Source organism: Notolepis coatsorum, assembly GCF_963971535.1.
Source record: "Notolepis coatsorum genome assembly, chromosome: 17".
Lineage (NCBI taxonomy): Eukaryota > Metazoa > Chordata > Actinopteri > Aulopiformes > Paralepididae > Notolepis > Notolepis coatsorum.
This window is the reverse complement of record NC_140181.1, coordinates 103,496,663-103,511,197: the sequence shown is the minus strand read 5'-3', so window position 1 is coordinate 103,511,197 and position 14,535 is coordinate 103,496,663. Positions and strand designations below refer to the sequence as shown.

The 14,535-nt window shown below is 42.1% G+C and overlaps 1 protein-coding gene across 1 annotated transcript; it reads left to right on the top strand.

Annotated features, from left to right (window-relative positions):
* Positions 1 to 4,462: 4,462 nt before the first annotated feature.
* Positions 4,463 to 10,109, top strand: LOC311244197 (uncharacterized protein; the record flags this gene model as incomplete). The annotated part of the gene is made up of 3 exons (XM_084333604.1): positions 4,463 to 4,575; positions 4,872 to 4,989; positions 9,264 to 10,109. 3 exons carry the CDS (start codon positions 4,463 to 4,465, stop codon positions 10,107 to 10,109), a joined length of 1,077 nt encoding a protein of 358 aa, XP_084189730.1.
* Positions 10,110 to 14,535: the final 4,426 nt, after the last annotated feature.

Below are 14,535 nucleotides of genomic sequence, written 5' to 3'. Positions count from 1 at the left end.
ATTACAATTCCTGAATTTCCCCAAGGGGATCAATAAAGGAATATCTTATTTTACAAACAACTGCATGATTTAAATTTTTTTTTAATTTTAATTATGTATTATTATTTATTTTAATTTAATTTATTTTAATTTATTTCCCCCATATTTCCAATGGGTCTGTTGTATAGTACTGGGCGTTGTTGTGGGCTGTGTATTTTGTAATTCATAAAGAATACCAATTCCGCATATTATTCAACAGCGACATCTAGCGGTAGTCTTAGGACACTGCGTGGACATTTTGTGAAGATGTAGGAACCTACATTGTCCGCGCCGCGTTTCCGGTCGGAATTTAATTATGTTGCACTACATTTGTTTTCAAGACCGCCGACAATGGACAGGTTGTTGTTCCCGATCACAATGTATACTCCACTCGCAAAAGGTAAACAAGAACAATGGAATTGCATATAATTAGCAAGTTCATTGAAATGTTTAAACTTATGTATAAAGTGCAATAGAACAAAGACACTAAAAGCTAGAGTTTGGGGGGACCCTGATGTAAACAAGACGAATGTCTTTCTCTGGTCTGAATCCCCTTAAGAGCCGTACTGTATTCTACCCATTCTGCAATCTGTTAATAAAGTTTTCAATCAATCAGTGCTGGGATCTTTCCCTATCCTTGGATCAATTGCAACTACTGGCTGAACAATGGTGAAGGTTTGGAGAAAAGGGGTAGATCAATGCCCATGCCTTGTAATCTCGTAATACAGTTGGCATGGCCCTATTTCATAAGAAACATTATATATTTTATTAAAACATTTTATTTAACTTAAAAATATGCCGTATATATATAAATTATATTACTTCATGTATATCGTGGGAAATGCATCAAGCTAATCATCAAATAACAAAACACAATCACCTCATTCACCTTTGTGTCAAGTTAATATGCAAAACAATGGGTCTCATTTTCAAATGTTTTTCTTTAATATATTTGTGCGTATAGAACATAATCTATGCTCTAATTACTTTTAAACTCTGTTGTGCAGTGGCACTGGTTGGTCGTCACTCGTCAGTCGTCACACACACCTGTTCCCATACTAGTCCCTGCAAAGGCTTCTCCCTCCTCCAACCTTTCCATGTCTTTCTCTGCCTCTGGTTCACCTGTTTGATTAAATTGCATAAAACGGACATCATTTGGACAGTTGGTTGACATGTCCATCAAATATAATTTTGCATTCATTAAATTCATGATGAATAGTCCATCTGAACATACTATGCATTGGTGTATTATGCTCTAATTCACTTTACACAATGGCACTCAATATTGCACCTGTAGTTTCTTCTATGATGCTGGTTCCTGCAAAGGCCTCTCCATCCTCCATCCTTTCCCTTTCTTTTTCTGACTCGGGTGCACCAGTTTGTTTAAATTGCATTAAAACAGACATAATTTGGACTGTTGGTTGCCAACTATTAAATATGATAGGACTTAGCAACATAGTTTGAATTCATTGTAACTAGCACTAGCAGGCAAAATGTTGCTAAATAATTTTATTGAAGTTAAAGAATAGAAAAGTTACAGTAACTTGTTGATGGATCAGAATACTGTGAGAAAGCTTAGCTAGCAAAAATAATATTTATAAAAATAATGACTTATTTATAACACACATTTCTCAAACCCAATGTACTATCTAAAGCTGACAAATCTGGCAGGCATCAGCTGGTAGCTAGCCACCTCTCGCCAGCAGGCAGCTATCCTAGCCAACATTTTACCTTACTTAAACTTAGTAAATGATCTAGGGCTAGGCAAATAACCCCAAATCAAAACCCCAAGAGGGCACTCAACTCCACCTAATAACTTCAGCATCAATAATAACATAGTTAAATTGCTTACACTAGCTGGCTGGCTATCTAGATGACTAGCTAGTAACATTTATTTTATGTGACACAGAACCTCTCTCCACTCTGCTTTGTCCCTGCTTTCTCTCCACTGCTCTCCCCATCATCGATCAACAAAAACTGATTTAGGACTGAACATGTCTGTTATTTTTTAACATTTCACGGCATCTTCCAGCAAAGATTTTTTCTTTTTTTCTCTGGCTTTCCCAGAGCAAAAAGGAACGTAATCCTGGTCAGAACAACGGGGCAGACGACAATATATTTGCATTTGTTAGCCATGCTAGCGATCTAAACAATCAATCCATGCCAAAGCTAGATATGTAAAAGGTGAAAGACTCACACTCTCAGCCATGCTGATTTGGCTAAATTACATCCAACCATTTTCGTTTGAAACAACTTTTAGTCAGGGGAGTGTCAGATGTTAGCGCTGTTTCTTCACAGCAAGAAGGTCATGGGTTCAAACCCCAGCAGGGCTTTCTGTGTGGAGTTTGCATGTTCTCCCAGACGTTTGCGTGGGTTTCCTCCCACATCAAAGACATGCATGCTAGGTTTCCTGCTACTGCCCTTGACCAAGGTACTGGCATTACAACTGGAGTTGGTCCCTTGACCAAGGTACTGGCATTACAACTGGAGCTGGTCCCTTGACCAAGGTACTGGCATTACAACTGGAGCTGGTCCCTTGACCAAGGTACTGGCATTACAACTGGAGCTGGTCCCTTGACCAAGGTACTGGTATTACAACTGGAGTTGGTCCCTTGACCAAGGTACTGGTATTACAACTGGAGTTGGTCCCTTGACCAAGGTACTGGTATTACAACTGGAGTTGGTCCCTTGACCAAGGTACTGGTATTACAACTGGAGTTGGTCCCTTGACCAAGGTACTGGTATTACAACTGGAGTTGGTCCCTTGACCAAGGTACTGGTATTACAACTGGAGTTGGTCCCTTGACCAAGGTACTGGTATTACAACTGGAGTTGGTCCCTTGACCAAGGTACTGGCATTACAACTGGAGTTGGTCCCTTGACCAAGGTACTGGTATTACAACTGGAGTTGGTCCCTTGACCAAGGTACTGGCATTACAACTGGAGTTGGTCCCTTGACCAAGGTACTGGTATTACAACTGGAGTTGGTCCCTTGACCAAGGTACTGGCATTACAACTGGAGCTGGTCCCTTGACCAAGGTACTGGTATTACAACTGGAGTTGGTCCCTTGACCAAGGTACTGGCATTACAACTGGAGTTGGTCCCTTGACCAAGGTACTGGCATTACAACTGGAGTTGGTCCCCGGGCGCCGCACTGTGTGGCCGCCCCCACTACTCCTAGATAGTTAGGATGGGTCAAATGCAGAGAATTAATTTCCCCAAGGGGATTAATAAAGGTACAACTTAACTTATTATAATCAGAAGTCAATACCATATCCTCCAATACATGAATTGGGAAATTGAATGTATGTATTTTTTTTCTTTCTGCCTGTGTAAAGAATGTTGTTTTTTCTTTAATCTATTTTATTTTGTGTCATTGTTTCAGTGTAGGAAGGAGACATGTTGACTGAAGGTGTGGAGATTGGGACTGAAATGACAACATGTTTGAACAGCAGCAGACGAGAACGTCGCCCTCGGCTTCAGCGGCGACGGTGAAGACCTCCGTATGTTCTCATGGAGCAGGACCACGCTTAACCCATTGACTGCCGGGGATTAGCCCCGCTCTAGCATTGCCACGCTTTAAAAGATCACCTTGTTTGTAGAGCTATAACTATATTCTATATTATAGCTATGGATACAATACTATGGCCCATTTGACATCACCTATCTATCGTTCAATATGTGGAAAAAGAATACATTTTTCCATCCATACGTTCCCGTGTTATACCGTGGTGAATATAAGTATGGTTTTAGAGCGGTCTAGGGTAATTCCCGAAATGCTGAGTTATAGCCGTATACGTCAATTCCACTATAGACGTTGTCGTTTCTTGCCTGTACACTAGTGATGTTAAGATTCACCGATTCGCATCAGTGCACCGGCATAAACATTCACGATGCGAGTGCACCGGTGGGAAAAATGCGCATCGGCTACAATTCAGGTTGAACTCGCGATGCATCTGTTGTCAGCGTCTTTGCATCGGTCAAAACCGATTCATTCGTATAATTTCCTCTCATCCACTTCTGTCAGCACAGCACACAGCAGAGACTATCTTTGCTTCGCTACTACGGAAGGCGAGAGCCGCGTCACAGTTATCAACAAACGGAGAATTGAATTGACCAACTGGCTAACGTTAGCCGTTCAGCTAACACTAATCCTTTAGCACCTAAGCGCCTAAACGAGCGTCTCGGGTTTCAATTACCGTAGCACAGAAACGGTTTGCGCCATTGAAAAAATTCAAAGTGTGGCTGAACACTGGGAAATTGCTCTTTCAGAAAAACAGCTGCCATTACGGTAATGGTAATTGCGTCTTTGTGCCGGGAAGCTTGTTTTCAGTGAAGTGTGCAGAGAGGCAGCAGAGTGAGAGAGTTGTTTGAGATAGTTTGGATAGTTAGATAGATAGTTTGGCGATTTTGTTGAAAAGAAGTCACCATTTCACCTTCGAGATGTCGAGGAGGTCTTCTAGAAAGAAGACACCGTCGTGGTTTTTATCAACTGACTTCATGTTATTGTTCGACGACAGTACGGAGGATGACAGCAGTGAGACGTCAGAAGAAAGGTAAGTTAGCTCTTTCTGTGCGCGCATAATATGTTTGTGTGTGTGTGTGTGTCAGGGATTCCTCTGGTAAGTTTTTACTGTAGTATACATGTTCTAGCATTGATCTAGCCTAATGTGCACACACCACACCAATAAAACAATACTACAGGAATCACTGTGTGTGTGCAGTAAGAGAGAGAATAGATATTCATCTCCTTTATTTTCTTATGTCTGCATGTGTAAGTTGTCTGTGTGTATGCCTGTCTACCTACCTAGTTCAATGTCTACTAGCTGATCATTACTCTCTATTCTCTCAGTGAGTCGTCTGATGAAGATGAAGTTGTTGAGAGAGAGAGCGGACGAGAGAGCGGACGAGAGAGAGGCCGCATGGGTGCTGGAGATGCCCTGCTACGGGGATTACCACCCGAGCACGAGGTAGAGTCATGTGAGGTTAGAGTCGTTGGACTCTCTCTATTTGTATATATTTTCTATTTTTCTCTCCAAAAACGCCTGTATTATTTGCATAGTGTGTGCTGTATTTCACAAAGTAAGAGACCCAGGCTGATAATGTTTATTGTACATAATATTTCACACTTCAATGTTCAATTTGAAATTGTTAAATCAACCTCACATGTAGAATGTTTTTTTTTTCATACTAAAAAGCTCTTAAATCAAATTCCGTTTTTATGTTTTTCCTTCATTTAAACTGATATCACACTCTTATAACATACAGTAATGTTGAATGACTGCCAGATATTGAAAATGTATGTTGTCCTGGAAAAAGGGTTAGAAGCACTTACTCACAGGACATTTCCTGAGCCTGTTAAAGGCAAAACAAGCTAAATTGTCTAGGCGAAAATTCAATCGAATTATATCCCTTAGGTGTTAAACTATCTAACTATTAAACTATCTAACTAACTAACGTGACTCCGCAAACACCAGTTCCATTAGTGAGGAAATGGGGTGGTATATTGACGACGCTTGACAACAGGTTCAAAGATAACTTCACATTTATTGGCAATATCGCTTCCTCCAGGTTCCAACTGTGTTGACAAAATGCCATCATGTTGTGGTTAGCTACGGAACATCAGAACGCTCAAACGCTCTCTCTCTCTTTTATATAAATTGTCTTACAGTAGATTATTTTATTTTTAATAATATAAGCTGCATATAAGGAATGCAACCAAATCCAGTGTATCATTATTTTGCATCGTGTTGAATCGCATCGTATCGCCCCGAATCGCATTATGTTGAATCAAATCGTATCGAATCGTATCGTATCGTATCTCAACAGGGGTGAATCGTATCGCATCACCCGGTGCTTCAAATGTATCGTTAATGTATCGTATCGTTGGCACCGTATCGAGATGCGCATCGCATCGGCCTCAGTGATGGAGATGCACATCCCTACTGTACACGCTATTATTCTGAAATCAAATCTATATCATAGGTATTATGTTCCATCATGAATGAATGAAAGGGGGGGGGGGGTCGTTTCTGATTATTTGAATGTCAGTAACGGCATTCGTATTAAATAGGGGTGTAACGATGCATCGATTAATCGAAATGCAACGATTCAACTGCATCGATTTGAAAATGTTAGAATAGATTATAATCGAAATTAATCGAAATAAAAATAAAATCTTTTTTTTTTTTTATTTTTTTTTACCTATAGTCCATTCATGCTGAGTGAATCAGTTCCCCCAGCAACATTTGTGTATTCAAAAATGTTTGGGGAATTAACTGATAGAAAACTTTTCGAAAATGTATCTAATCGAATCGTGGTCAAATGAAGAGATTTCATGATGCATTGAATCGTTGCCTGAATAATCGTAATCGAAATTAATCGTTGTGAGGTTGCATCGTTACACCCCTAGTATTGAACACTAAAAACGCTTATCAGCCCGATCGGTATAAAAGCATTGCAGGATCAAGCTAAAATTGACGTCAAATTGTCCTTACCTGTGATCGGGAGTATTCCAAAAATAATATTCCAATTGTTTGATCGCCATCTGGTATATCCAATGTCCATTTGGTCCACGGCATGATCCACCATAACATATGGATCGGGGATATTTGACACGCTTCAATGGAACCGAGAGAACCGTTCGCCTCGCCCGACAAGGAAAAATTAAACCCGAGACATTTGGCCGTCCCACAGGCCAAGATACAAGGTTACACAGGGTGCTCGATACCGCCGTCTAGCGTGATGCGGCCGGTATTGCACTTTGGCATTCTCAGGATGATTCCCCATGTTAACCCCGAGTCTGTGTGCCTGTAATGAATAGAAATATAGAATAGCGGCCGGGTAGCGCAGCCGACTAAGCGTCTGTCTACCACCACAGAGACAGTGGGATCGAATCCAGCTGTGGTGCTTCCGGGTTGGCCAACCGTCCATACTAACACAATTGGCAGTGTTAGCGGGTGGGAAACCCGGCGAGGGTGGGTCGTGGTCGTTGTAAACAGCGACTCCTACAGTTCGGTCGGGGCGCCTGCACAGCAAGGGAAGGATCTAGGAGAGGTAGTGTGACCTTCCACACGTTACACTCTCCCAGTGAGAGTCCGCGCTGTCAGGTGAAAAGAAGCGGTGGGCTGGGTACACATGTGTCGGAGGAAGCATGTGATAGTCTCCGCCCTCCCGGACCGATGGTAGGGGGTAGAGTTTGCAACGACCAGGAAGGGGATTGGGAATTGGCATAACGACTAACATTGGGAGGGGAGAAAAACGGGAAAAAAGAAGGGGGAAAAAGATTAAAAAATATATATATTAGTGCTGTCAAACGATTAAAATATTTAACTCGATTAATCGCATGATTGTCCATAGTTAACTCACGATTAATCGCAAATTAATCGCATTTTTATTTTTAATTTTTTTTTACCTTAAACAGATCTTTTTCAAGTTCCAAGTTTTAATACTCTTATCAACATGCGAGTCAACAAATGCTTGCTTTGTGCAGCCATTTAATACAAAAGGATGACCCTCATGCATTGCAAATTTGCATCAAATTCAAAACAGAGTGATGCACAAAATAACTTAAAAGAAAATAATAATTTAAAACAATGAATAAAGTGTGCATGAAATAATAGGGGAAAGAAAACGTTAGGAACTTGTTACATTCACCCACACAAGGGCTGATTAATCACACACCCCCCTCTCTCCCTCACACACACACTCTCCCAGATCTTTTTCTCTTTTGCCCCTTCCTCATCTCTCTCACCCCCCTCTCTCTCTATATCTCACACACACACACACACACACACACACACACACACACACACACACACACACACACACACACACACACACACACACACACACACACACACTTCAGAAACAAACATAGTATCAATGAGAGCATCAATAATACACCTGAGTGAAGTCTAGTAAAACTTTTTTTTTTTTTTTTTTTTTTTTTAGTTAATCTTGAGTTAAAAAAAATTGTGGCTTTAATAGAATCGGGAGTTAACGCGATATTAACGCGATATATTTGACAGCCTTAATATATATATATATATATATACATATATATATATATATATATATAGAATAAAATAAATAACCATCAAATAACGAGTATACTCGTTGTTGGCGGTCAACGATTGGCGCCCAATAACGAGTATACTCGTCGTTGGCGGGGAATGAGTTAAGGGCAAGGGGCACAACACCGTAGTAGTAATAATAATAATAATACACTTTATTTGTATAGCACCTTTCATAAGAGAATTGCAGCTCAAACTCAAAGTGCTTCACAGCTGCAAAAAAAGGAAAATAGACTAAATATATAGTAAAAAAATATATATAGAAGAGCAGCAAAATAGTGCAATAGTGTAGTTCTGAATTGCTGTTTAAACAGTTTAGACAGTCTTTCTAGTTTGATACCCACACAGTTTAAAACCTGACAGTCTTTCCTCCTGTTTGATACCCACACAGTTTAAAACCTGACAGTGTTTCCTCCTGTTTGATACCCACACAGTTTAAAACCTGACAGTGTTTCCTCCTGTTTGATACCCACACAGTTTAAAACCTGACAGTGTTTCCTCCTGTTTGATACCCACACAGTTTGAAACCTGACAGTCTTTCCTCCTGTTTGATACCCACACAGTTTGAAACCTGACAGTCTTTCCTCCTGTTTGATACCTACAGGCCTGGGTCCCCCACACAGTTTAAAACCTGGGTCCCCCACACAGTTTAAAACCTGGGTCCCCCACACAGTTTAAAACCTGGGTCCTCCGCACAGTTTAAAACCTGGGTCCCCCACACAGTTTAAAACCTGGGTCCTCCACACAGTTTAAAACCTGGGTCCTCCACACAGTTTAAAACCTGGGTCCTCCACACAGTTTAAAACCTGGGTCCCCCACACAGTTTAAAACCTGGGTCCCCCACACAGTTTAAAACCTGGGTCCCCCACACAGTTTAAAACCTGGGTCCCCCACACAGTTTAAAACCTGGGTCCCCCACACAGTTTAAAACCTGGGTCCCCCACACAGTTTAAAACCTGGGTCCCCCACACAGTTTAAAACCTGGGTCCCCCACACAGTTTAAAACCTGACCGTCTTTCTTCCTGTAATCATCAAGTCTATTATTGTGTCCTTCTCACATTACATCAATTAGGACATTGAGCGTGTTTTTGTTTTCCCCTTGTATAAAGAAATGTTATTTATAGACGTTTAAAGATATTGTACCTCCTTGTGTGTTTGTTTTGCTCCAGGAAGTGAAGATATCATATAAAGTTATGAAGATGGCTAAGCAAGCTGCCAATGAAACGAATAAAACGGAAAAAGCGTCCGAGACAAACGCCACCTCGCCAGCCCCAGCAAAGCCGCACATCCGTCCCGCCGTGCTCCCGCCAGGCTGTGTCCCGTCATCCGGGTGGTTTAAATGTGAAGAGCCGATGTGCCGAAGGCACTTCTCCACTTACCCGCTGTTTGTGAAACACAAGCGGGTCCACAACTTCGCCAAAAGGCTTTCCCCCCGCAGGACGTGGTATGGGACGGAGCAGAGTTCTGCGGTGACCGACGACACGCGGAGAACCCCCACCCCGCTGCCCCCACCCCCGCCAACGGCCCAGACCCTCACACCTTTGATGCCCGGCGGACCCTCGCCGTGGAACCCCCCTGCGCCCCTGCTTCCACCCCCTGGAATCTTCCCCCGACCCCACCTGCCCCCTCCTCTGTACCCGGGCTGTTCGTCCCAACCCGGTGGACATCCGCCCCCGTACCCCACTGGTACCACCGGTGGCCCGCCGCCCCAGTACCCCACACGCTTATTACAGTTCCCAGGACCTCAGAACAGTGCCCTCTCGCCTCCAGGCCCCTCACGCCCGTCTTTGACCCGTGTGCCACCACGTCCTAAACCCACACGTCGTCGCATATGTATACCCGTGAATCTCACGTCGACTTTCCTTCAGGTGAGGAAAAATCTCAACTTTACACGCGGCAAGTGGTTCACCAATTCTCGCGTGGAGGAGGATGAAGGACGTGAAGAGGAAGACGAGAGGACCGAGAGCCTCCCACCACCGCTAATAATCGCTTATGACATAGAGGTCATTCTGTGAACTCAACGGTTGGAGAATATAGACCACTGCACTTCCGAATCGGGGAGGAGATAGCGGGGGGAGCAAATGAATGAATGTGGATGAGAGCCGTGATGTAAGTGCAGCTACGGCTGTGGGGGGGGGCTGGAGACATGATCCAATAGACTTGTATGCGCCTGAATCTCCTGAACACGGTGCGACCCATTCCTAATCGATCAGAACGAAATTGGCAGAGAAAAAGCCCATTTTTAAGTACCTATTGCACATGCACAGATTGCCCACGGATTGTGACGCCACCCACACCCGCCCCCTGGACTGTTCCATCAGAGGGGGGAGCTTACAGTACCAAATCAGTTGTTATTTTTACCTTGAAAAAAAATATTTTTAGCTTATTACACATGCACATCAGTATCTTGTTATTATTTGTGATAGTGTATGTAAAGTATTCTGTTTTTGAGTTGTTTTTTGTACATGTAATATCCGTTTACAACAGTACAGATAAGCTATTATCAGCCAGGATGCAGAGACGATTGACACATATTCCTATTATCCACCCGTTTGCTGTTGGTACGGTATTTGCGGTCCGTATAAGCTACCTTTTCACGGTAATAATCACAATATTCTGTTCACTGGTGAGTGTAGATGATGTATATATGAACAGATTGTCCTCGATAAGACATAGCTGGATAGGAGCTTGTATATACAGGTATGTAACAGATAGTAATCTCACTGATCATACCTCAGCCAGCAAGATTACCATGGTAACTGCATACACGGCAAACACTACATTCATATATGTCAAAGCTGGTAATTAGGGATGTCCCGATCGGGGGCCGATCACATGATTTTCAGAAGATGGGGATCGAAGAAAAAAATCGGGAGTAGGCTACATTTTTTTTTACATTTTTTATTTTATTCAACAAACATGACCATGTTCACATCTTAAACTCATACTGAGGCCTTAGTTTTGGTTTTAAATTACATATCATCATTCATTTATTTATTGTCGCACAGAGCAGAAGAATTTGCCAAAACAAACGCATTTCCTTTGATTTACACCGTCGCACGACAGTGACCTGTGCCGAAAAGAGCAGACCTCACAACGCATCGCTCCCGCAACACCGGCAGGTGCAGGTCGCTCCCGCAACACCGGCAGGTGCAGGTCGCAAGGCGGACGTTCCGCGTGGAGGAAAGAACAGAGCTGCGTTCAACACGACCGATCTAATATGTCACGTTATGTGACTCGAGCGAGCAAAGGGACGGGGGACTCGGCGGCTGGTGCTTTGCCAAACAGCTGTATTGATTGCAATACCTCGCTTGAATGAAGAACGTTCACCTGGATAACGTCAACATTCGCTTTGTGAGGATTATTGTCTGCGTTTCAGACCAAAATGGAGCAAATCATTACGTAGGTCGAACACTGAATGTATACTAATGTGCAAACGGATTGAAACTTTGAATGTTTCTCGTATGAAGCACATTCTCAGGGGCTCAGGGTGAATGTAATGTGAGCCGCTGCGCTCGACTGGGGCTATTTGTAATGTGAGCCGCTGCGCTCGACTGGGGCTATTTGTAATGTGAGCCGCTGCGCTCGACTGGGGCTATTGAGGCAACAGAGGGGCTTGTCTCACTTCGCCAGTTTCTGACAAAAATGCGTCAAATTGGTTACTAATGTGAAAGATCAGATCGGGAAAGATCGGTATCGGCAGATACTCAAAATCACATGATCGGGATCGGATCGGGAGCAAAAAAATGCGATCAGGACATCCCTACTGGTAATAATCCTAAATTATGGTTCTGTTCATCCAGAAAAGTTCTGCTCCTTTTTAGTACTGTCAGTCACTGGAAAAAGTTGTGTTTTATTTGTCGCATAACATTACAGTGAAATGCTTGGTTCTGGTCAACATATCTGCTTTAATATCTACTTTAAATTAGGCTACTGAAAGGCAACTACTCAAGCATTTGACACCGTGGATCACACTATACTCTTGATGAAACAAAAATGTATCGGACTAAATGAAATATCAGTGAACTGGTTCAGATCATAGCTATCTAATAGAGAACAGGTGTGCAAAGTAGGAGAGGCTCTATCAACAGTCGGGGAAATTACATGTGGAGTACCACAGGGTTCCATTTTGGGTCCTTTATTAATCTTAGTGTATATTAATGACATGCCAGCAGCAGTATCCTGTAGGACAATGATCTATGCAGACGACTCCACATTACTTGTATCAGGAAAAGACCCAAACAACATCGAGGTAACTCTCCGTAGAGAACTGACCCTAGTTAAGGACTGGCTGATAGATAACAAACTCTCATTGCGTTTAGGAAAGACAGTCTATTTTATTTGGAACTCAAATGAAGCTCAGGAAAAGGAAAACGATCACAATACAGTGTGAAGGGAACATCATAGAGTCCAAAACAAGTGTGAAATATCTAGGAATCACTCTTGACCAGTCTGTCTCCAGAGAAGAAATCGCAGTGACAGTCCTATCCAAAGTCGCAAAGAAAGTAAAATTTCTATATAGATATACACGTGATCTAAACCTTAAAGTAAAAAAAATAATTAGTTGCATCATCCAGTATCATTTCGATTGTGATTGTTCTGCATGGTATAGTGGTCTTTCCCAAAAGCTAAAAAATAAACTGCAGGTTGCACAGAACAATGTGTGTAGATACATGTTAAACGCCCCTCTCAGGACACATATAGGACCGATAGAAAGAAAAGAAGTAAAACTATTACCAGTAGATAAAAGAGTAAAACAGCTTAAGCTAAACCATTAGCAGCCATAGGGCAGAAAATCAGATTCCAGGGCTAGAGTAGACAGGGGACTGAATCTTCCTAGTAGGCTATTAAGTGCTGTGTTTTAATTTTTATGTTTTTATGTCTTCGAAGTGTTTTAATGAATGCTTTTAGGTGACATCCTCAGGAATACAAATTGGTTATGATCATTTGTTTTTATGATGTGTTTGTCATTTCCAAATAAAAATCAAATCAAATACTAGTCTGTGTTGGCCTGCTTTAACATGAAACAATCTTCTTACAACCTTTCCCTCCAGATGTGTTATTGGACTGGTGTGTGAGGGCCTCTAAAGTAATATCTACACACCATGTGACACTACAACTGTATTTCTTGGTGCACGTGGACTGGCCCCACGTCAACCATTCAGTGGGTTCAATGATGTCAGGGGAAACGCTAGAGACCCGCCGTGCATTCTTGGCACCTATACAGGCGCTTGTACTAACCTCACTGAGGTTCATTATGAATTGAAAATGGGGGACCCTGATGTAAACAAGACAAACGTCTTTCTCTGGTCTGCATCCCCTTAACAATTGTATGTATTGAGCCGTACTGTATTGTACCCATTCTGCAATCTGTTAATACAGTTTTCAATCAATCATCGGGTTCCAAACGGGAGGGGGCTGACTTTGATCAATGCACAGGTGTTTGCAGCTGCTCAGACAGGGACCAGGGCTTGGTGTGATGTCATTGAAGATATTGTCTGCAGCTGTATGGATTTTTTTGTTGTAAATAAAACTATGAATTTTGTAAAAATAAATATTATATATATATTAGTTTTATTCGGTGTGTGTGTGTTGGTGTATGGGGGGGTCGAAATATCTCTTGCTAAGTGATAGCTTGTTATTATTTCAAGAGTTCTCCCAATTTGTAGAGTAGGCTGCCCCCATCCGGCTAACCATAGAATGGCAGTAAATAATAATAAATAATGTCGAGCAGGGAGTAGGACAGACACTATGAATCTATGATATGAGTGTTTATATAATTACAATTATCTTTCTGGATAGCGCCTCCCTGAGAGCATTTGAGGTAAAGCATGGAATCTTCATCTTTTTTTTATTTTTATTTGTATTGCTCTTAATTACTCTAATCAGTGTAATGGTTAATTACACCAATACTTTTTGATTATTGTTTTTTTCGAGTCACTAATCGAGTTTGTGTGTCCAGATGGCTGAGAGCCTGTTACCTCTTCTTTGCGCATCCTTCCTACCAACAACCGCTGCGAACAAGCCCCCAAGTGGGCGGGCTCATTGTGTCGGTGGACACCGCCCATTGGTTCAACAGGCACCGATGATGCCCGCGGTGCCTCTTACGATTGGCCCGTGTGGTTATGGGCTCGACGACATTAACCCTTTCACTGCCACGCTACAGAAGGTTAACCCTTTCACCGCCACACTACCAACCAATGTTTATTTACATTGCGTACAGCTTGTGTTATATTACGTTTTCTTGTATTTTCTTATTCTTGTGGCCATCTTGTTCTATATGTCATTTGTCAAGTAATTGGTCAAGTATATTATTTTATACTTATTGTTATGTGTCTTGTAAGCCCATATGGACTGGGCATACACCTGTATGTAAGACACGAAAATAAAAAAAACATCAAATCAAATCAACCAACCCTTTCACTGCCACGCTACAGAACC